At 58.1% G+C, this 21,796-nt stretch overlaps 3 protein-coding genes across 3 annotated transcripts; 2 read left to right on the top strand and 1 right to left on the bottom strand.

Moving 5' to 3' along the window:
* Positions 1-4,246: 4,246 nt before the first annotated feature.
* SPSK_03872 (pyruvate carboxylase) lies at positions 4,247-8,620 on the top strand (the record flags this gene model as incomplete). The annotated part of the gene is made up of 8 exons (XM_016730687.1): positions 4,247-4,412; positions 4,484-4,491; positions 4,666-4,703; positions 4,776-4,807; positions 4,872-5,053; positions 5,133-5,979; positions 6,263-8,457; positions 8,513-8,620. The coding sequence occupies 8 exons, from the start codon at positions 4,247-4,249 to the stop codon at positions 8,618-8,620; spliced, it is 3,576 nt and encodes a 1,191-aa protein (XP_016586051.1).
* A 638-nt stretch (positions 8,621-9,258) lies between these two features.
* On the top strand, positions 9,259-18,183 carry SPSK_03837 (U3 small nucleolar RNA-associated protein 20; the record flags this gene model as incomplete). The annotated part of the gene is made up of 1 exon (XM_016730652.1): positions 9,259-18,183. The coding sequence occupies one exon, from the start codon at positions 9,259-9,261 to the stop codon at positions 18,181-18,183; it is 8,925 nt and encodes a 2,974-aa protein (XP_016586050.1).
* A 470-nt stretch (positions 18,184-18,653) lies between these two features.
* On the bottom strand, positions 18,654-19,795 carry SPSK_04386 (uncharacterized protein; the record flags this gene model as incomplete). The annotated part of the gene is made up of 2 exons (XM_016731194.1): positions 18,654-18,709; positions 18,790-19,795. 2 exons carry the CDS (start codon positions 19,793-19,795, stop codon positions 18,654-18,656), a joined length of 1,062 nt encoding a protein of 353 aa, XP_016586049.1.
* Positions 19,796-21,796: the final 2,001 nt, after the last annotated feature.

The following is a 21,796-nucleotide window of genomic DNA, read 5'->3' as shown; positions in this document are numbered from 1 at the left end:
CCAACCGGAGTGGGTGAGCTGTGACTTGCTGTGAGGTAACAAAACCAGAATTCTAAGACGAAGATCCAAAAGCAAATTGGCAGATCCAGTAAAGCAAAGGGACAAAGAGGGATGGAGGGACGGAGGGGCAATATGAATTCCGGTTTTCACCCGCGCCATGCGATTTTCCATGATCAATTCATATTTGTTTTATATCAACAGAAAATGGGGGGCATGGACTGGGAGGATGCAGGATTGGGGATTGTGAGATGGGGGTCCTGGCTGCCGGCGGAGAACCCAAGCCGGGCCCAGCTTGGATCTAAGATGGGGGTAAACTTCAGCCTCTGGACGCAATGCAGACTTTGTGCAGGTAAATGATCTTGTCCCACGAGGTACATTCGTATATGACTCAGTCGCGGTGACCCGTGAGCTGTGGTGAGCACGAGGGACAAAAAAAGCAATGATGGCTCTGTGGGTGGGCCGGCCAAGATCGAGAACAGGGAAAATAAAAACCGCATTCTGTTAAAATGCCATCTTTTTTGAAATTGAATTTCGATTTCTCCGTTCTGATTTTGTAGTGGTTGGTGACCGGTCACATTCGTCGCTATTTTCGCTGCCTTTCCCACGGGTAATTTCACTCGCGTCAGCCGAGGTCGGAGGCGCCAATGGGAACAAAAAAAAAAGGTTTGGACAGGACATGCAGGACTTCGAGTTGGTTCAGTTGCACTCCGTCCGTCAACTCGGGACGGTAGGGCGATGGCCCGAAAAGGCTAGTTTTTGGTCGGTGCTGTTTCCTTTTTTATTTCCTGTCTTGGTCTTTTACCTGCTTGGGTTCATGAATGGACCTGGGCTTGGCCATTGTTGTCCATCCGCCTCTCAATGGCAAAAGAGAGCTCCGAAGGAGATTTTGGTTAACGCACCCGTGATGGGCGGCCCACGGCGGCTACAAAAGTCATCTGCACCTAGGCGGTGTAAGACGACGTGCTGTGCTCATGCTGTTGTGCTCCATATATGTGAGACTCCGGGTATGATCATTGCCCTGATTTCTGATTGGCATCACAATTGTGCTCGGTAGATAGGTGGTACTTTTCCTTGGCGATCGACGCCCATTATTTCACAGGCCGATGGGAATAGCCAAGACTCCCCAGAACGGCCGAGATGCAATGCATGGCAGTGTCAAGAAGTAATTGGCAAAAGAACGGTGAGGTATGCACGCGCTGTTGTCGAAGGCGCGTTCCCCAAACAGCTTGATCCAGATTGGAGCGGCCATCTTGTCGAACCCAGCCTCGGTCTCCCTGGTACCGCCTTGTGGCACACTCCTCTCCCGCTAGTGGGGGTCTCCAACAGAAGCTGGCAGCTGGAGGTGTTGGTAGCCCTAACACGGGCCCAGGACATACGATTTGCTCGGCATAAAGGAAGACGAGAAACGTCCCAAGATACAGTCGTTGGCCAGACCCTGGAGGACAGGGCCGCGCCCTATCTAGCCACTATCAACGGACATTTGGCGCTTTGTGATTTTCGTCTGTTGGCCCTGTCACGGCGATCTTCGATCTGGGAGAAGGCAGGAATTTTCGTTGGTCACAGGCGTCGATGTTGCTTGGCCGTCATTATCCTCGGCTGAACGAAGAGAACGATAACGAGAACAACGAAAACGGAGTGATGACGACACATTGGATAAAAGGAAGGCCAAAGGGTACATTGATATGGTTAACCGCGTGCGACAACGTGTATTTCATCGTCTATGTCGAAGGAATGTTGTATTTTGGAGATTGTGAACGGAGATGCTGTTTCTCCCCTGGCCATCTCCCTTGGCTCAGGGGCAGCCAACAAGGAGCTCGAAAATGGTCCGTGGATTAAACAGCAATTGGCAGGAACGCCCGTTGACAAAGGTCGCTCTTGCAGGTTCTGTTGAAGAAGACTGCACAGGCATGAATGTTGGGTTCCCGTCCAGAGAAGGCACGATGGGGCGCACCTTTCTTATTGCTCGGCAGCAATTGGCTATTGGACCCCTCGCGCCTCCCCATATCTTTTTCTCGGCCGGCGTACCTTCCCAGTCTTCAAAGCACATGCTGCCCTACCTAGTGGGAAACCGTAATCCGCTGGCACCTGCCATTTTGCCTGCCCCTCCTCACCGTTCTGTATTTCGCCTTTTTTATTTTATTCGCCGTCTTCTTTGGTCTGCTGTGTTGCTCGTCGCTTCCCGAGGCGAGTCGTACCTTTGCCCACGGCAAACAGCGCCTAGCCTCGCTTTTTGCATACTCTGTAGCCGAACTTTCGTGGGGTAAGATTACAGACGTAGCCGTGCCGCCAGGCAATTGATTGGATTGCCAATTGGATTGGCAATTGGATTGGCAGGTGCGCATGAGTGATGGTCTCGGTCGGTCTTGCCTGTGATCGACAAGCCGCAAACGGTTGGGGAAAGGGCGACCAAGACAACTCTCACTTCATATATCGGATCAAAGCATCTCGCACCAGATGAGTACGACTTACAAGGACGACCTTTTTAAATAGAAGTCAATTGATAATAGGGAGAGGTAGTACTTCGTATTACGACGGACAATAAAAAGATAAAGACTGAAAGATGAAAATATGTGGTGCTCCGCGAAAAGGCTAGCGAACCCCACCAAAACTCAGAGCTGCCCACATGCATCGAAGCTCTGCGAACTCTGACACGCCGTCATTCTGTCCTGCACGCTATTGCACACTTGCTCCGTAGTCCGTAGTCTCTTGCCATGTGTCTGCTGGACTGCTTTTCCAGGTCCGCGGATGCTCGCTCTCGCCCGGCCTGGCGTTTCAGAGTCTTGTTTTCCGAGCTTCTTGTTTGTTGACGCTTTCCCCTTTTCTTTTCGTAGTCCTCCTTTCGTTTGCCTTCTTCTCATTAGGTTCCCGATTGGCTTTACGGTGTCTACAGTTTCTCTTGAACCGCCTGCCCGGTCCATCCCGCTGGTATTGCCGCCGCAAAGCGCTCTGCCGCCTTACATCAACAGCTCTTTTTTTCCTTTCCTCTTTGTCGATTTCTTTTGGTTTATCATCCCTTTCCCTCTTGTTCCTTTCTGGTTTGCTGCCGCCTCGCTTTTATACCAGCCAGAACCGCGCATCCGGTCACGAACTCCGTTTCGCCTGCGTGTGTGCATCGGCCTTTGCCTCGCTGTTTTTCTCTCCCAAACCAAAAGGTCAGTCACAAGGCATTGCAGCCACGCGGTCATTTTTATTTGTATTGTTCTCCAGTTCTACCATTCTGCCGTCTGCACGGAGTCCATTACACTGCGTCACATCCCGCGCCGAGACTACGAGCGATCCCATCAATGAGAGCGAGCCAAAAAAAAGGAGGGACGAACTTAAGAACCAAAAAAGGCCGAAAAAGGCAAAATGACCCAAAAAGAATAATACGCGACCCCAGAAGGAGCTCCAGAATAGTCGACCTCAGAAAATCCCGCGTCCCGTCTCGCAGTCGCTAAGCAGAGCTAGCCGCCATACCCTCGATTTTTGTTGTTGTTTGGTCGAGTGATTGAGCGGCCGAGTGTCTTTTCTGGGGCTTCTTTTTTGTGCCTCGTCACCTCCTTTATTGCTCGGTCTCTGTTGCTCATGTCGTCCGTGTCTCTCGCGAGGTCTTGTCTGTCTCCTCTCCACTCTCTCGTGCACTTTCGCTCCTCCTGTTTCGCCACACAAAGCATAATTTAGTACCTCACGCCCATGGTTAATTCCCTCGTCGCTTTTGCCCGTCACAAAAAGTCTTGGCTCGTTTTGCAGCTGGCCTTTTATTTCACTATTTTCACTGGAGTTTTTGGAGCCGGTGCCAGTGAAACAGTTGGCTTTTTTTTTTTGGTCATCTTTGTCCGTTTTTTGTTGGCCCGGCGTTCTGGCTTCTGGTTTTTTTTTATTGGCGTGACTCTTCGCCTTTGTCCCGCGACTGTCTGCATTCCCTTTGGGAAGCTTGCCCAAAACGAGAGCTTATCTGGTCGCACTTGTGCTTGTCGTATTAGCTCCCCCTCTTTCGATTACTTTCAGTTTTCACCTCTCCTGCTGCGCTTATCCGTTTACCTTTCTCTCTTTTCTCTTTTTCCTTTTTGTTTCTTTCCTTTTCTTCCCGTTTTCTTTCCCCAGCTTCGTATTAACCATTCCACCTTTCGTTTTACTTACAACCACCCAACAGAGTGCTCCTCTGTTCCCACTGAGCTCGGAGCTTCGTCCAGCGCGAAACCCCGCCGCTCGACCTCTATTCGTTTTTTCCCCTTCCCGCAGCGAGCCGTATCGCCAAATCGCAACTATGGCTACCGCACCGGTTCTCGACAGCGCCGCCCACAAGGAGGCCTTTGCGGAGGTCTTTGACGACGATGCCTCGCCCAAGGAGGGCGCCTCCATCCAGCGCATCCGCGCCAACTCCAGCATCATGAAGCTGCGGAAGCTGCTGGTCGCCAACCGTGGCGAGATTCGTGAGTTGCGGCCCATTCTCAGGCGTGATTAAGTGACAATTGACGGCAATGGCTTGCTGACTGTTTTGTAGCTATCCGTGTACGTGTGAACCCGGCGACAACGTCTTTGATCGTGCTGGAAGCTTCACATATAAAAATCAGATGAAAAACTAACGCGATCCTCTTTTCCCTCGTTTGCAGATCTTCAGAACCGTGAGTAACTGCCTCCTCCCAGCTCTCACTGCCCGTTTCGATGTAGCTAACCATGGCACAGGCCCACGAGCTGTCCCTCCACACCGTGGCCGTCTACAGGTAACGCACCGCCTCTGCAACCCCGCGCTGTGTTCACGCCGCCTGTGTCCCTTCAGCATGCTAATTGAGTAGTTACGAGGATCGCCTGAGCATGCACAGACAGAGTACGGCCCTCCCCGCTCTACACATCGTATACATTTCTCACGGGGCTGTCACTAACAATAGCAGAGGCCGATGAGGCGTACGTCATTGGCAAGCGCGGCCAGTACACCCCCGTCGGAGCGTACCTGGCCGGCGACGAGATCATCAAGATTGCCGTTCAGCACGACGTCCAGATGATCCACCCCGGCTACGGTTTCCTGTCCGAGAATGCCGAATTCGCCCGCAATGTCGAGAAGGCCGGCCTTATCGTATGTTCACTTGCCTTGTCGCTCTTTCCAGTTTTATTGTGTTTCTGTCGCCTCCGTCGCTCCTTCCTAACTCGCTTAGTTCGTCGGCCCGAGCCCCGACGTCATTGACGCCCTTGGCGACAAGGTGTCTGCCCGCAAGCTCTCCATCGCCGCCAACGTCCCCGTCGTCCCAGGCACCGAGGGCGCCATCGCGACGTTCGAGGAGGCCAAGACCTTCACCGACGAGTACGGCTTCCCCATCATCATCAAGGCTGCCTACGGCGGTGGCGGCCGCGGCATGCGTGTCGTCCGCGAGCAGAGCGAGCTCCAGGAGGCCTTTGAGCGTGCCACGTCCGAGGCCAAGTCCGCCTTTGGCAACGGCACCTGCTTCGTCGAGCGCTTCCTCGACAAGCCCAAGCACATTGAGGTCCAGCTGCTCGGTGACAACCACGGCAACATGGTCCACCTCTACGAGCGCGACTGCTCCGTCCAGCGCCGCCACCAAAAGGTCGTCGAGATCGCCCCCGCCAAGGACCTGCCCGCCGAGACCCGTGACGCCCTCCTGGCCGATGCCGTCCGCCTCGCCAAGTCCGTCAACTACCGCAACGCCGGCACCGCCGAGTTCCTCGTCGACCAGCAGAACCGCTACTACTTCATCGAGATCAATCCCCGCATCCAGGTCGAGCACACCATCACCGAGGAGATTACCGGCATCGACATTGTCGCCGCCCAGATCCAGATCGCCGCCGGCGCCACGCTCGAGCAGCTCGGCCTTACCCAGGACCGCATCTCCACCCGCGGCTTCGCCATCCAGTGCCGTCTCACCACCGAGGACCCGGCCAAGGGCTTCCAGCCCGACACCGGCAAGATCGAGGTCTACCGCTCGGCTGGCGGTAACGGTGTGCGTCTCGACGGTGGCAACGGCTTCGCCGGTGCTGTCATTACGCGTAAGTCTGACAATCGCGCCCCTTTGGCCCCCTTCGCACTTTCCTCCCTTGCACTTGACTTAATGGCTCCTTCCCTTTTTTATTTGCCATCCTCGGCGCTCCTTCCGTCCACGGTTTTGTTCTGGGCACCCCCGCCAAAAGACCCACAAATTCCTAAATGCTCCACTTTAAACCGCAGCCGTTCTTTCCACAGCGCAGAATGGCATCGACGTCGCGATATCTTGAACGTTTTGATTTCTTTCACATCGCGAGCCTTCTAGCTAACTCTGATAACAAATTTAAGCCTTCTACGACAGCCTCTTAACAAAATTAATTTGCCACGGCTCTACATACGAGATTGCGCGCCGCAAGATCCTGCGCGCGCTCGTCGAGTTCCGCATCCGCGGCGTCAAGACCAACATCCCATTCCTGGCTTCGCTCCTTACGCACCCCAAGTTTATTGATGGCAACTGCTGGACGACCTTTATCGATGATACTCCTGCGCTGTTCGACCTGGTCGGCAGCCAGAACCGTGCCCAGAAGCTCCTGCAGTACCTCGGCGACCTGGCCGTCAACGGCAGCAGCATCAAGGGCCAGGTCGGCGAGCCCAAGCTCAAGTCGGAGATCATCCAGCCAACGCTGCTCGACGACGCCGGCAACGCCATCGACGTGTCGCAGCCCTGTACCAAGGGTTGGCGCCAGATCATTGTCGAGCAGGGCCCCAAGGCCTTCGCCGAGGCCGTGCGCGCCAACAAGGGCTGTCTGATCATGGACACCACCTGGCGCGACGCCCACCAGTCGCTGCTGGCCACGCGCGTGCGCACCGTCGACCTGCTCAACATTGCCAGGGAGACCAGCCACGCGCTGCACAACCTGTACAGTCTGGAGTGCTGGGGCGGCGCCACCTTCGACGTTGCCATGCGCTTCCTGTACGAGGATCCCTGGGACCGCCTGCGCGCCATGCGCAAGCTGATCCCCAACATCCCTTTCCAGATGCTGCTGCGCGGCGCCAACGGTGTCGCCTACTCGTCGCTGCCCGACAACGCCATTGAGCACTTTGTCGAGCACGCCAAAAAGAACGGCGTCGACGTCTTCCGTGTCTTTGACGCGCTCAACGACGTCGACCAGCTCGAGGTCGGCATCAAGGCCGTGCACAAGGCCGGTGGTGTCGTCGAGGGTACCGTGTGTATCTCGGGCGACATGCTCAACCCCACCAAGAAGTACAACTTGAAGTACTACCTTGAACTCGTCGACAAGCTCGTCAAGCTCGACATCCACGTCCTGGGCATCAAGGACATGGCGGGTGTGCTCAAGCCCCAGGCCGCCCGCCAGCTGATCGGCTCCATCCGCAAGAACTACCCCGATCTGCCCATCCACGTGCACACCCACGACTCGGCCGGCACCGGTGTCGCCTCCATGGTGGCCTGCGCCGAGGCTGGTGCCGACGCCGTCGACGCTGCCTCTGACAGCCTGTCGGGCATGACCTCGCAGCCCAGCATCAACGCCATCCTGGCGTCGCTCGAGGGCACCGGGCTGGAGCCCGGCCTCAACGTGCACCACGTGCGCGCGCTCGACACCTACTGGGCGCAGCTGCGCCTGCTGTACTCGCCCTTCGAGGCGCACCTGGCCGGCCCCGACCCGGAGGTCTACGAGCACGAGATCCCCGGCGGCCAGCTGACCAACATGATGTTCCAGGCGTCGCAGCTCGGCCTCGGCTCCCAGTGGGCCGAGACCAAGAAGGCCTACGAGCACGCCAACGAGCTGCTCGGCGACATTGTCAAGGTCACGCCCACGTCCAAGGTGGTGGGCGACCTGGCCCAGTTCATGGTCTCCAACAAGCTCGGCCCCGAGGACGTCAAGGCCCGTGCCTCGGAGCTCGACTTCCCCGGCTCGGTCCTCGAGTTCTTTGAGGGCCTCATGGGCCAGCCGTACGGCGGTTTCCCCGAGCCGCTGCGCACGGACGCCCTGCGCGGCCGCCGCAAGCTCGAGAAGCGCCCCGGCCTGTTCCTGGAGCCCGTGGACTTTGCCAAGGTGCGCAAGGACCTCGGCAAGAAGTACGGCCCCGTCTCGGAGACGGACGTGGCCTCGTGGGTCATGTACCCCAAGGTCTTTGAGGACTACAAGAAGTTCACCGACAAGTATGGCGACCTGTCGGTGCTGCCGACCAAGTACTTCTTGTCCAAGCCCAACATTGGCGAGGAGTTCCACGTCGAGCTCGAGCGCGGCAAGGTGCTGATCCTCAAGCTCCTGGCCATTGGCCCCCTGTCCGAGAACACGGGCCAGCGCGAGGTCTTTTACGAGATGAACGGCGAGGTGCGCCAGGTCACCATTGACGACAAGCAGGCCTCGGTCGAAAACGTCAGCCGGCCCAAGGCCGACCCCACCGACTCGAGCCAGGTCGGCGCCCCCATGGCCGGCGTGCTGGTCGAGCTGCGCGTCAAGGAGGGCTCCGAGGTCAAGAAGGGCGACCCGCTCGCCGTCCTCAGCGCCATGAAGATGGTAGGTTGCCCACCCAGACAGTCTGTCTTGTCAATACGTCCCGCTAACAACTCAGGAAATGGTCATCTCTGCGCCGCACAACGGTGCCGTTGCTGGTCTGGTCGTCAAGGAGGGCGACTCCGTCGACGGCTCCGACCTGGTCTGCCGGATAACCAAGGCGTGAGTTCTTGGCTGACGGCGGCCTGCGTCCATATTGGGAGAAAAAGTCTATTTAGGGCATACGGCGCTGTGTTGCAGACGGGCTGCAGCAACTATTTGGTAAGGCACCGGGTAGCGGCCACACGCGACGGAGGAAGGCCACTGGAGGACACCCGCGGGCTACACAGTACTTTTGTTTGTTTGATTTTATATGTATTGGCTTTGCGTAGTTTTACCCTGCAATTGATTGCACTACCATGATTGTCCTAGACAGTGATTGATGCAGAGTAGTAAAGAAGTGTGGAGCCGCGATAGTTGCATATAAGTCCGACTCGGTACATGCATACCAAGCGTTAAAGTAAAGTGGGACCCAATTCTTATCGCTTATCGCTTCCAAAATTTTTGGACGGCAGAAAAAGCTTCAACGGCAGGCACTAAGAAAAAAAAGTAGCAGGAGCCACCCGCACCATAGGCAGATCGCTCCTGCCCGTTCATCACCAACCGACACCTGCCATGCCTGCCTTTAAAAGAAGTTGATGCACCGCGGCGGCAGCAATTACCCCTGAATAGCTTCCTTCTCTCCCTTCTCCCCCTTTCCCCCTCTCTCCCTTCTCACCAGTCAATCCAACACAACGGGGAGACTCACCGACCACATCGCCCATCATGCCGTCCAAAACGGCGGGCCGCATCGCGAAGGCGCAGCGGACAAAAAAGCCGCCCGGCCAGCAACACCAGAAGAACCACCGCTGGGAGTCCTTCAGCAGCAAAATTGCTCAGCTGCATTCTCTCGACCCGCTCCACAAGGTCCGCCGCCATGACCTCGACGCCGACGCCGCTGGCGACCTGTCCGCGACCACCTCCTACTTCCGCAACGGCCTCGAGCGATGGACCGACCTCAACCTCTCGCGCGGCTTCACGGCCTTCCGTCGCGCGGTGTCGCCCCTCTGCGACAGCCTCGCCCAGATTCTGCACTTTGAGGACCGCATCATGGACCACCTCGCGGCGGCCATTCGTGGAAGCCAAGGCCAGGACGACGGCCGGGAGGCTCTGGAGCCCCTCCTCGACCTGCTGGCCGCGTTCGCGCACGACCTGGGCAGCCGCTTTGTCGCTCGCGGCTACGATGCACGCGCCTTTGGTCTGCTGGTCGACGTGGCACGGCACAATACTGGCGCCGGAATTGCGCGGTCACACCACCAGCAGAACCACGAGCTCGACGCCGCCGTCATCGAGTGGACGTTTACGTGCCTTACGTTTCTGTTCAAGTACCTCTCCAAGCTGCTCGTTGCGGATCTGCGCCCGACCTACGACATCCTGTCCCCTCTCCTTGGACGGCCCGACCTCCGACCTCCGACTGACACATTCTCCTCGTCTACTCCCTCCAAAGCCGCTTCCACGCCGGCTCCCTCCTTCCCACGAGTGCCCGGACACATTGCACGGTTCACGGCCGAGGCCCTGAGTTTCCTTGTCCGCATGACAGCGAACCCGTCGCGACGTGACTCGGCCATGCCGTTTATCGTCAACCACATCCGCGACGACTTGCTGCGCGCGACCGAGGCCGCCGCCAACCAGACCAAACACAGCAACAAGAAGGTCAACACTGTTCAGCTCTACACGCAGGGCATCATGACCCTCTTTGCGGAGTCCACTAAGGGACCTAGTATGACACTGCGGCTGTCTTCGGCCGAATTGGTCGTCGGCATGATTCGTGCCGTCCCCGAGAACGAGCTGGATCCGCAGCTGGCGTCCCGTGGCACACCCTGGAGCGACGTGTGCTGTGGTGTTCTCACCAGCATCATACACCATGCAAACCACGATGCCCTGCGGCCCGTGGTTGACGCCATCCTGGCTGATGCCGCGTCAGAAACTAAAAAGGTCGTGGCAGCGGCAAAGTCGAAAAAGGCTTCCGTTGTTGCTGCTGCGGGCCCATGGAGACTGTCCATCTTCATTCGCCTATTTGGGATTCTTACCGGTGTGCGTGGTGGCGCCAAGATCCACGACTGGGCAGCCCTCGTTCCCGCTCTGGCCGAGACGCTCGAGGCCATGGCTGCAGCACCCGAATCGCAATGGCCGCCGTTTACGCCGCCAACTGCCAACGAGCCAGCATCGCCCGTCTGGCGCTACATTGTCGCCAATGTCGCCATTGTTTGGAACCATACACCACCCTCCGACCTCCGCCCCCAGCTCCCCTCTCTCACAAAGTCGTTGCAGCGCGAACCGCTCGCCCGCTGGTTTGTTCCCTTCTGTGCCTACACCGCTGAGCTCAATGCCGCCAAATTCCACAGCACGTTACAGGCACCGTTTCAGGCGTTTGTGTCAGCACACTGGGCGCATGACGGCAACGAGGACGTCCTCTGCGCCGTCTTGCCCGACATGGTCAACGTCGGTGCCTTCCCCGTCGATCGTGAGCGCCTGCGTCTGCCCCAGTCGTGGCAGGACAGCATTGTGCGCAAGTTTGAGCAGCTCGAGGCCACGCCGTTCCCCGAGCGCGGTGTCTACGGCAAGGACCCAGCGACGTGGCGCGACCACTGCTTGCCCAAGTACGCCGCACTCCTGGGCGTGCTCGACATGACGATTGTGCACCCCTCGACGCCCGCGCGCATCTCCGAGCTGCTCCTGCGCAAACTTAAGCTGGCACTACGGCCTACCTCTCCACAACTCGCCAACAACGACGAGACGACGTTTATTGTCACGCAAGGCTTCCGTGCTTACCTGCGCATGGCCAAGACCTTGGCTGCAAAGCCGGATGCCGGTCTGCGACCATTGTTGCGGGCGGCTGCGCCGCGTTTTGCCCGCCGGACAGGCTTTCTTGAGGCCCTCCTGCAGTACGAACAGCTGGTCCCTGAAGAGCCTGTGGCTCAGGGTGAGACAAAGAAGGACAAGCAAAAGCCAGATACGGAGGACGACGAAGAGGAAGAGGATCCCATTGTCAAGGTCTTGGTTAGTAACCTGTCGGCACCATCGCACGCGCTGCGCCTGGTCTCGCTTAAGATCCTTGAGCGCATTGGTGACAGCAACACCGCGACCGACTTGGCCACCTTTCCGGAACACGCCAATGCGCTCGCCAACATGTTACAAACCGAGGACATTGGATTCGCTCCCCACAACGTCCGCAACATCGCCGCCCACCTGCGTAAACTGGCCCAGGTCTACGCCCACGTCACGCCCGGCTCCTGGATCCAGGCTGCCATCCCTGCCTTCCTCTTTGGCATGCTGTCTGTGCCCCTTGCGCCAGTCTGGGACGACGCCGTCAAAGCCATGAAGCAGGTCGCGGAGACCAACAAGGCCGGCGAGGAGGCCATTGCTACGCTCGCCTTTGACTGGCTTGAGGTTACGTCGTCTTCGTCACGTCGCTCCTCTTACAACGGCCAGGCCGAGAGCAGCAGCAGCACCCACGACAACCATGGTACCCGAAAGGGCACCGCGCCGCGCGCCCCGCCCACCGACTTTGAGTGCTTCAAGCTGGAAAAGCTCAATGACTTGGCGCAGCAGACCGAGACGCTCGTCGCGGACCCCTCGGCTGTCATGCTTCAGGCGTTCCAGGCCAAGCAGGAGGCTGTCCCAGCCTATGCAGGCTATGAGCGCGGCAAGGCCCTCAAGGTCCTTGCCGCATTGCCGGGCGTGGCCGAGAAGCGGTCCCGCAAGCTGGTGCCACACCTTTTGTCTTGGACCGAGGACGTGGGCCCTCGCATCGACGCGACCACGGAAGACGACCACGAAGAGGAAGAGGACGGCAATGCTGAGGATGATGCCGTCTCTGAGGAAGAGAACCAACAAAACGGCACAAACGACGAAGAGATGGACGATGTCGACGACGTGGATGCCGACGTTGACGCCGAGGCTGCCAACAGCGAACTTGGCAGCTGGTCATTCCCCGACAAGAAGGCTCTGATCGTTGTCTTCTCCCTCTTTACCAATTCCCAGGTGCTCTACCAGCACGAAAAGGCGTACAATGCTCTTCTCAAGCTGCTGGCCAACGGCGATATTGAAATCCAGCGTCTTGCCCTCAAAGCCCTTCTCGCTTGGCGCCAGGACAGCGTTGTCAAGTACAAGGAGCAGCTCGACAACCTGCTAGACGAGAGCAAGTTCAAGAACGAGCTGACGCTGCTGATGCAGTCTGACGATGAGAATAGCGCCAATGGCATCTTGCCGGAGCACCGTGCTGACCTGATGCCTGTGCTGCTGCGCTTGCTCTATGGCCGCACGATCTCCAAGAAGGGCGCTGCCAGCGGCCGCCAGGGCCTCCATGCTACGCGTCTATTTGTTATCCGCAACCTGGACGTTGCTGGTGTTGGTGGCTTCCTGCAAGTCGCTCTCGGCAACCTCCACGGTGTGCGCATCCTGGACGGCGAAGGGGAAGAGGCCAACCTCCGTGAAAGCATTTTTCCTAGCGCGGGTGGTGTCTCGAGTTTTGACGGCGAGGACGATGCGCTCTTGTCTGCCCGCAAGCAGGTCGGCGTACTCAACATGCTTGAACCTATTATCAACGAGCTGGGCAGCAACGCGACGCCCTTCCTCGATTCACTCGTCAACGCCACGCTCTACTGTTTGATCTGTGCTTGTCGTGGGCTGCAGAATGCGACGTTGGCTGCTGCCGAACAAAACGGTGGCAACGCCGACGATCCCGACGAGGACGAGGATTCTGCCAAGTCGTCGGCCAACACGTCCCTCATGCGCGCCGCCAAGACAGCTGCACTCCGCTGCCTCTGCGCCCTCTTCCGCAACGCACCCGACTACAACTGGGTCCCCTTCCGGAACACCATCGTGACCGAGGTCATTAGCCCCGTTATTGACCGCCTGCCACAGGAGACCACCCAGGGCGTGTCGTGGACCTGGAAGCTGCTGTCCACCTGGGCGCAGCTGCCACAGTGCGTCTTATTCCTGTCGGTCGACGCTCGCGTGCTCCCCAAAATTCTCGAGAGTCTGGCTGCCAAGGCCAAGGATCCTGTCAAGATCCACGCCCTCAGCATCGTCAACAGCCTCGTCCAACTGGCCGCCACAAACGAGGCCGTCTCCACCGACCTACTCATGCCCAACATGGACACGGCGCTCATGCGCCTCAGCGCCGTGCTCCGGTCCACGGCCGATGGCGGCACCACAGGCGGCAGCGAGATCAACCGGGGCCTGCTTGAGGCCTGTGTCGACACCGTCGTCGCACTAGCCCCGATGGTCCAAGCCACGACGCACGTCCGCAGCCTCGTCGACATTGCCACCTGGCTTCTTAACCAACCGTCGCGGCGCGTCAACCCGCGCGTCAAGGGCTCGCTGCTCCTACTGCTTGAGCGCTTCATCCAACTGGACAGCGAGAACGGCGCCGAGCCCGACACGACCCTCCAAGACAAGGTCTACACAACCATTTCTTCGCTGTTTTCCTTCTTCAAAGACCGCGAGAATCGCCAGACGCTGTGCCGCGTGCTGTCCGTCTTTGCTGCCGCACAAACCGGCAAAGGCAAGGCGGCTGTGGCGTACCGCCAGCAACTCCAGACCGTGGCCGACCTGTGCTTTGACCTCAACTCGTACACCGAGAGCCAGCTCGACGAGCCCAACTATGATCGTCGTCTGGCCGCGTTTAGTACCATTGCTCGGCCTGCCGATGGTGCTGTGCCCTTGACCGCGCAGCAGTGGCTGCCGATCCTGCACAACATGTTGTTCTTTGTGCGCGTCGACGAGGAGTACGGCATTCTGTCATCCAACGCGGCGGACGGCCTGTGCAAGCTGGTCTCGGATGCTGCGAACGTCAAGACGCACCTGCCGAAGGAGGACACCGAGGACGCCAAGGCCCTGACAGGCTATCTGACGTCGCTTGTTCTACCGGCCATCTATGCAGGTGCGCGAGACGCCTCGGAGACCGTTCGCCGCGAGATTGCGCGCACCTTTGGCTTTGTCATTGCGACGTTGCGTGCTTGGCCTCCGGTCGCGGACCTCGCCCCGCTAGTCCCGCTTGGCTCAACCGCGGAAGGCGACGAGGTAGACGGAGCGGAGGGCGACGACGCCAACATGGAGGACACCAGCGACGCTGAGGACGACAAGGAGACCAACCGTGCCTTCTTCAGCAATATCTTGAACCCCACCATCGCCAAACAGATCCAGGCCATGCAGGTGCTCGAGGGCATCAACAAACGTCTGCCGCTGGGCAGCAAGAATGTCAGCCAGTTTTTCATCCCCTTCCTCGAGCACTTTATCTTTGGCCGCGAAGACGGTGTCGACGACCGGGGTCTCGGGGCGCAAGCCACGAATACGATTGCAATGTTGGCCTACTCGCTGGAGTGGAACCAGTACCGCGCGATGCTACGGCGCTTTATCACGTTCATCGAGACCAAGCCCGAGCTGCAGAAGCAGGTTGTGCGCCTGCTCGACAAGGTTGTCGACGCAGTGGCTCAGTCGGCGGAGAAGAAGAAGGACGAAGATACGGATACCGCCATGGATGGCGCATCACCGACCACACCGACCGCACGGACCGCCCCTGTTACGCCGATTGTCAAGTGCCGTCTCGCAGCCACTCTCCCCGAGGCTCCGAAGCTCTCCGACGATATCCTCAACAACCTCACGCCGTCGCTCGTGGAACACTTGCACGATAAAGACGAGGAGACTGTCAGTGCGCGTGTTCCTGCCGCCATAATTCTTGTCAAGCTGCTCAACCTGCTCCCGTCCGAGACACGCGATCAGCGGCTGGCTGGTGTGTTAACCGACGTGTGCCACATTCTTCGGAGCAAGAACTGGGACTCGCGCGAAATGGCGCGTGAGACGCTGTCGCGCATTTCCACGATCCTGGGATCGGGCGCTTTTGGGTTCGTGCTCAAGGAGCTGCGCGGCGCCCTCACCCGTGGCTACCAGCTGCACGTGCTTTCGTACACAGTGCACACGCTCCTGCTGGCGGTGATTCCGCAGTTTGCGCAGGGCGATCTCGACTACTGCATCGAGCCCCTCATGGCTGTCATCATGGACGACGTATTTGGCGCTGTCGGCGAGGAGAAGGACGCGGACGAGTACGTCAGCAAGATGAAGGAGGTCAAGAAGAGCAAGAGCCAGGACTCGCTCGAGCTCATTGCCAAGAACACATCCGTTAGCCAGCTCGGCGTGCTGGTACAGCCCTTGCACATGCTGATGCTGGAGCGCATCACCAAGCACGTTGCCACCAAGATCGACACGCTGCTGGCGCGCATTGCTGCCGGCCTGGCCCAAAACCCGGCCGTGGCCGAGACGCGCGAGACACTCGTGTTCTGCTACGAGATCATCCAGGACGTGTACCGCAGCCGCACGCCGGCGGCCCAGGCACAAAAGATTGACCCGCGCATCAAAAAGTTCTTGTTCCAGAAGACGGAGCGCAACAATGCAGGCCAGCGCAAGGCGGGCAAGTTCACGTACAAGCTGATCCAGTTTGCCCTCGACGTGCTGCGGACGGTGCTGCGCAAGTACGATTCGCTGCGTACGCCCGAGAACGTATCGGGGTTCATTCCGGTGCTGGGCGACGCGGTCCTTGTCGGCGAGGAGGAGGTCAAGATTGCGGCGTACAAGTTGCTTGTGGTGCTCGTCAAGGTACCGTTCCCGGACATGACGGCGTTCTCGGGGCTGTACCAGGTGTGCACAAAGGAGGCGATCAAGACGATCAGCACGGCCACGACGACGTCGGGCGACCTCGCCCAGTCGGCACTCAAGCTCGTGTCGGTGGTGCTGCGCAGCCGGCACGACGACGTGCCTGTGCGCAGCGTGTCGGTTGATGCGTTGCTCACGAAACTCAAAGACGACCTGACGAACCCGCTGTACCGCCACGTGACGTTCAACTTCGTGCGCGCCGTGCTCGACCGCAAGATCGAGTCGGCGGTTGTGTACGACACTCTCGACTACATTGGCACCGTGATGATTACCAATGACGACCAGGACACGCGGGATCTGGCGCGGCGGGCCTTCTTCCAGTTCTTGCGCGAGTACCCGCAGCGGCGCAAGCGCTGGGAGCGACAGCTCGAGTTCATCGTGGCCAACTTCAAGTACGAACGCGAGGGCGGCCGGCTGTCGGCCATGGAGATTGTGTACATGCTGCTCCTCAAGGCCACGGCGGCGCTCGACACACCCGCGGCAGCGGCCAGCGATCCCTTTGTCCAGGACATTGTGGGCGCCAGCTTCCTTCCGCTGGTCATGGTGCTTGCCAACGACGAGAGCGCCAAGTGCCGGCGCGTGGCAGGCGCGCAGCTCACAGCAATGCTGTCCATGGCCAAGCGCGACTACGTCAACGAGTTCCTCAAAATGTTCCGCGCGTGGCTGGCGGCCGACGCGCGCGCCGACCTGGGCTCGCTCAAGATGGGCCTCGAGCTGTTTGGCGTGTACTTTGCGTCGTTTGGCCAGGACGGCGCCAATAGCGACAACAGTGACAACAGCGACATCCCGGTGACGGCCCTGCCGTCGCCGGCGCTGTCGACGACGCAGGTGCAGGACATCCAGGCGGTCATTGCGCGCGTCACGGCGCTGCTGGCGTCCGACAAGGTGCGCCGCGGCGAGGTGTACAGCAAGCTGCTGACGACGGCGCTCGAGACGGTGCAGACCATGGTGACCAAGTTCCCCGTGCTGGCGCTGGACCGGGCGCTGGCCGAGGATATGTGGAATGGCATTGAGCAGTGCCTGTGGCACGGCACGCACGCGGTACGCATGGCTGCCATGCAGCTGGTCGGGCTGTACCTGGCAGACTTTGCGCGGGCCGACAAGGCCAAGGTGGACGTCGAGCCCGGCACTTCGTTTGCTGGCACCTACGGCATGACCCTTGACGACGACACCGTGTCACGGCTTGTGCGCGGCAGTCTGAGTGTGCTGTCGGGCAGCAGCGGGGACGATGTGGATCCTGTGGAAGCCGAAGAGGCGGCCAAGATGTTGGTGCGTCTGGGACAGTACCTTCGCACCGAGGCGGAGGACGATGACGAGAGTGATGCGAGTGACGATGAGGCGGAGGAGGACGAGGAGGCTGGTGAGGAAGAGGCCGACGACGACTCTGATGATGATGAGGGCGAGGTTGTAGGCGACGACGAGGCCGAAGACAAAGAAGAGCAGGCTGCAGCCGCTTCCCAAAAGAGGCGACCGATTGACCGACGCTACGTGCTACTGCGCCTCGCGCGCATTGTCCGCCGCGAGACACCGCCCAAGCTCGCGTCGCTTGTGCCCAAGGCGGCCGCCATGGCTGTTCTGGAAGCCTTCTGCAGCGTGCCGGGACGCAAGGCCAGCCACCCGGCCCACTTCGCGTCGCTGTCGCCCGTCAGTGTGCGGGCGGTCCTGCGGCCGCTGCGCAACCTCACCGACACGTCCATCCCGCCGCCCTTCTCGGCGGACCCGCAGTTCGCGCCCCGCTACGACGAGCTCAAGCTGCGCGCGCAGTCGCTCATGGACGTGCTGCAGACGCGCCTGGGCACGGCCGCGTACACGCAGCACCTGCTGGCGGTGGGCGCGGCGACGCGCGACCGGCGGCAGCACCGGGCGACGAAACGCAAGATCGAGGCGGTGGCGCAGCCGGAAAAGTACGGGCGGGACAAGCGCAAGAAGCTGGACAAGAAGAAGGAGCGGCGCAAGGTGCGCAGCCTGGAGCACCGCGGTATGCGGCGGGGCTACTAGATGTGAGACGGCGTCACTATTGACTGGTTTGTGTTTTAACGGCGTTGGGATACCCAAAAGGGGATCAAAAGCATATTGGGGATCTTTTTGGTTTTTTTTATTTATATAGATTCTGGGACATATAATTCATCAGCATACTTGCATTTTTTGAATCGTTGTCAGCTTCATCTGCGTTTTCTTGGGTCTACACTGCAGACAGAATTGTGACATTCTATGTGATAGGCTTTACAAACGAACTGGTGGAGTCGTGATACAAGTTGAGCTGTGTGGTCAATGTGAGGCCGTTCCCTTTATTGTCTTTACCCGTTGGACATGTCGACACGGCCGTTTTCCTTGCCACAACTGCCGGTAAGTTGTTCTGTGTCTTATCATTTAGATTACATTCGTCTATTATTGTTCCGACGGATGAATGGATTTAACAAAAGTGAGAATGCTGGCTACGATACACATCACTTGCAACCCCCATCTGATCAATGCATGGGCGTGGCCATCTTGCTGCTGCTGATGCCTGGAAGCTCAGTGAGCCCTGTGTCGTTAGTAACTCGAGGTATAAATGAAAATAAACAAAAAAACAAACAGGAAACAAACATCGACCACAACACTTACATCCGTCAATGTCCTCCTGGACGATGTCGGGCGCCGAGCACTTGTTCTGCTCCGCAATGGACTGCGTTGTTACGTTTTTACAGTTGACGTAGCACGGCTCGTCCATGGCCCGCTGCAGCGCGTCGCCTTTCCAGCCAAACATGTAGTCGCCGTGGGTCGCGTAGCCCGTGCGGTCGCCCATGGACCAGACAAAGGGCTGCGGCTCGGTCGCGTTGGCGGGCGGCCAGAGGTCCGGGTCGTTGAAGGCGGACGTGTCCCAGATGGTCTCGTACATGAGCTGGGGGATGCGCACGGGGTGGGTGTCGGGGCAGGGGCCGCCGGACTCAAAGGTGCCCTCGGCCGGGTAGGCGACGTGGTCCTGGTGCGAGGGCGAGTCCAGGTGGACGCCGTCCCAGCAGGTGGGGAAGCGGATGTTGGCCATGATGCCGGCCGGGCAGGGCCGGGTGGGGAAGCCCAGCGTCTCGGGCGAGCGCGTCGACCGTTGCGCCAGGCACGTGTAGGTCAGCTGGCGGAAGCGCTGTGTCTGCGCGCGGGTGCGGAAGCTGGCGTCGCCGACGAGCATGCGGAAACCGGGCTTGAACGCCGTCACCTTGGACACCTGCGCGTAGTCGAAGAGCGCGTCCTGCATGTAGTACACCGTCATGCCGCCGCGGGTGCCCTCGAAGCCGAGATTGGGCACCTGTGGCACGCGCTTGTAGGTGCCGTTGCGCGCGCGGAAGAAGAGCACGGCCGTCCAGTAGTTGGAGAAGTCCTCGGCGAACTGGCACGTTGTGCATGTCGACAAGCCGGGCAGGTCGTGCGCGAGGGGCGTCATGGTCTCGTTGAACGAGTTGCCGCCGATAATCTGGTGGAGATGGGCCGACGGCACCTGGCCGGGATTGACGAGGGGATCAAGGCGCTGGACGACGAGCTGAGCACATCCGAAGCGGAGGAGGGCGTGGGAGGGAACGACGAGAGAGAGGGCCACCAACGTGGCGAGGCCACTGGCCGTGTTGGACAGCATCATGATGATCTGTGGCGATGTGGCGGGAGGAAGTGGTTGTAGGGCAGGATCAGAAAGAAATAACAGACGAAAAAGACGAAAAGAGGTATATAGCGAGGCGTAATGGAGCAAAACAATGATTACTGGTCGTCCATGTCCCTTTCGTTCGTATGCATCCCCTCTCATTCGTCTATACCGGCTAATATGAGTCGAATATATCGACTGGGCTCGGAGGTATCAAGGAGAGGAGGAAGAACAAGGAAACGGGCTTGCGTAATGTTGTGAAAGGATCAAATCAGAACAGGGTATAAAAGTCGAGGTTCGCGTAGTTACCTGCAAATAGCTGTGTTGATAAGTGCTGTTCTCTGGCCAGTCTACCAGAGGTTGAAGATACACTTACGTCGATGTGATCTCTCTATGTAAATGCAGCGAGAAAAATGGTTACACAGCAGCTACATACTGGAACAATAGTCATCTCGGTGGATGGCATGGGAACTTTGGGGACTCTTTTCCTTGACGTATAGTAATTCTGACGGACAATTTTGGTATAACATTCAATACTACTGTTAAACGGGCTGTTGGTAATAAACATGTTTTCTGTAAATTTCCATACATAAAACCAAGCTATAGGAAACCCAACTAACGAAAGTGAACCGCCACAACGTGCTGAGACAGGTTTCCGATTAGGCGCTGGGGGTGCTTGAGATCAGGCTCGGCTTTGGCCTCTTTTTCTCGCCTTTGCAATGGACACAGTTACACGTTCCTTGGAGACCGGTGAAAAAGGGCTTGGGTGATACCCAACAAGTAGCACACTGCCGTATGTCTTCTTTCTGAAGTTCTGGGCGTCTGTCCTTTGGCAATGTTTGCTTACTATATTGGGCGACTTCTCCACATTTTACTTCTGCGTCCTGTCATGGCTTCTTTGTTGTTAGAAGGGACTAGAGGTACATGCAGACTCGTAAAGATGTTGAAAAGATGCCGCGCGTACAGAATGAACTCATGCGATGAGTGCCAAGCGTTGTCTTGCAGGCACTTTCCTCCTTACATAGTATCACAGGTGGGCTCTCCTACCGTTGTATCTCTCTCTTGACAATGCAGTCCTATCTTTGTTTCATGGTGCAGCTTCCATACATGCCGTTGATTATGTGGCCCACTGATACACGCGCCGTCTACCATATTCATTTCCCCGTGCGTTATCTTTCAAGCATCATAATTAAAACGACCCTTTTCGATATCTACGAACCCGTCCTCGACTCGGCATTGTCTTCCGCTCTATAGTCCGAATCGACGCGCATTGCCTATCTGGCAACTGCAAGTTATCTGCAAAGTCATCTGCCATGGTTTGATTAGGGCCAGCGCGTTGCACACTCCCACAGACGATATCTGGCAGAGTTCCCGCCTTTCTCTCACTCAGTCCTTATCTCATAAATTCGGAATTTCGGCCTGCATGTAGCGTCGGCTGCGAATCTGGGGAAATTCTCCGAGCGTCGAAACAAGGCGAGATAGAGTTGGCGGCAGTCGGCATGCCAAGGCCATAATGTTCCTAGTGACACGACGCTGCCGTCGCTTCCGTCCTCTGTGCCGAGATCTGCCTCTTGGCACGACGGCCTGCAACGTCGACCTTTGATTGTTCCAGTCTGTTTTCCATATGGCCGAGGCACGTCGTGCACTTTGTCTTATTTATCTGATGTCTGCTCTTATCTCTTTACAGGTGTACTTCGAGAATAGTTACCCCGTAACGCACACACGAGTGCGTACTTGTCCAATTGCCATGTTTCTCAACTGGCTTCTAGACACTGCCGTCTTGAGCTGTGCAGTGACATCTCCCAACGGAGACTCTGCAGCCGCTCTCATCTTGTATTTTTGCATATTCTGCCAGTTGGCATGCTCGTCCCGCTGACCAGCCGTTATTGGCATATTTGTTTATTGTTCTGCTACCCAGTTGTTGCGGTATATTCGCAGATGCTATTACACGCAATTTGAAAGCCGTTAATCCGGTACACTCTGATCGTCCTTTTTCCGGCG

Source organism: Sporothrix schenckii, assembly GCF_000961545.1.
Source record: "Sporothrix schenckii 1099-18 chromosome Unknown Cont47, whole genome shotgun sequence".
In the NCBI taxonomy this organism is placed as follows: Eukaryota; Fungi; Ascomycota; class Sordariomycetes; order Ophiostomatales; family Ophiostomataceae; genus Sporothrix; species Sporothrix schenckii.
This window is presented reverse-complemented; position numbering and strand designations above follow the sequence as displayed.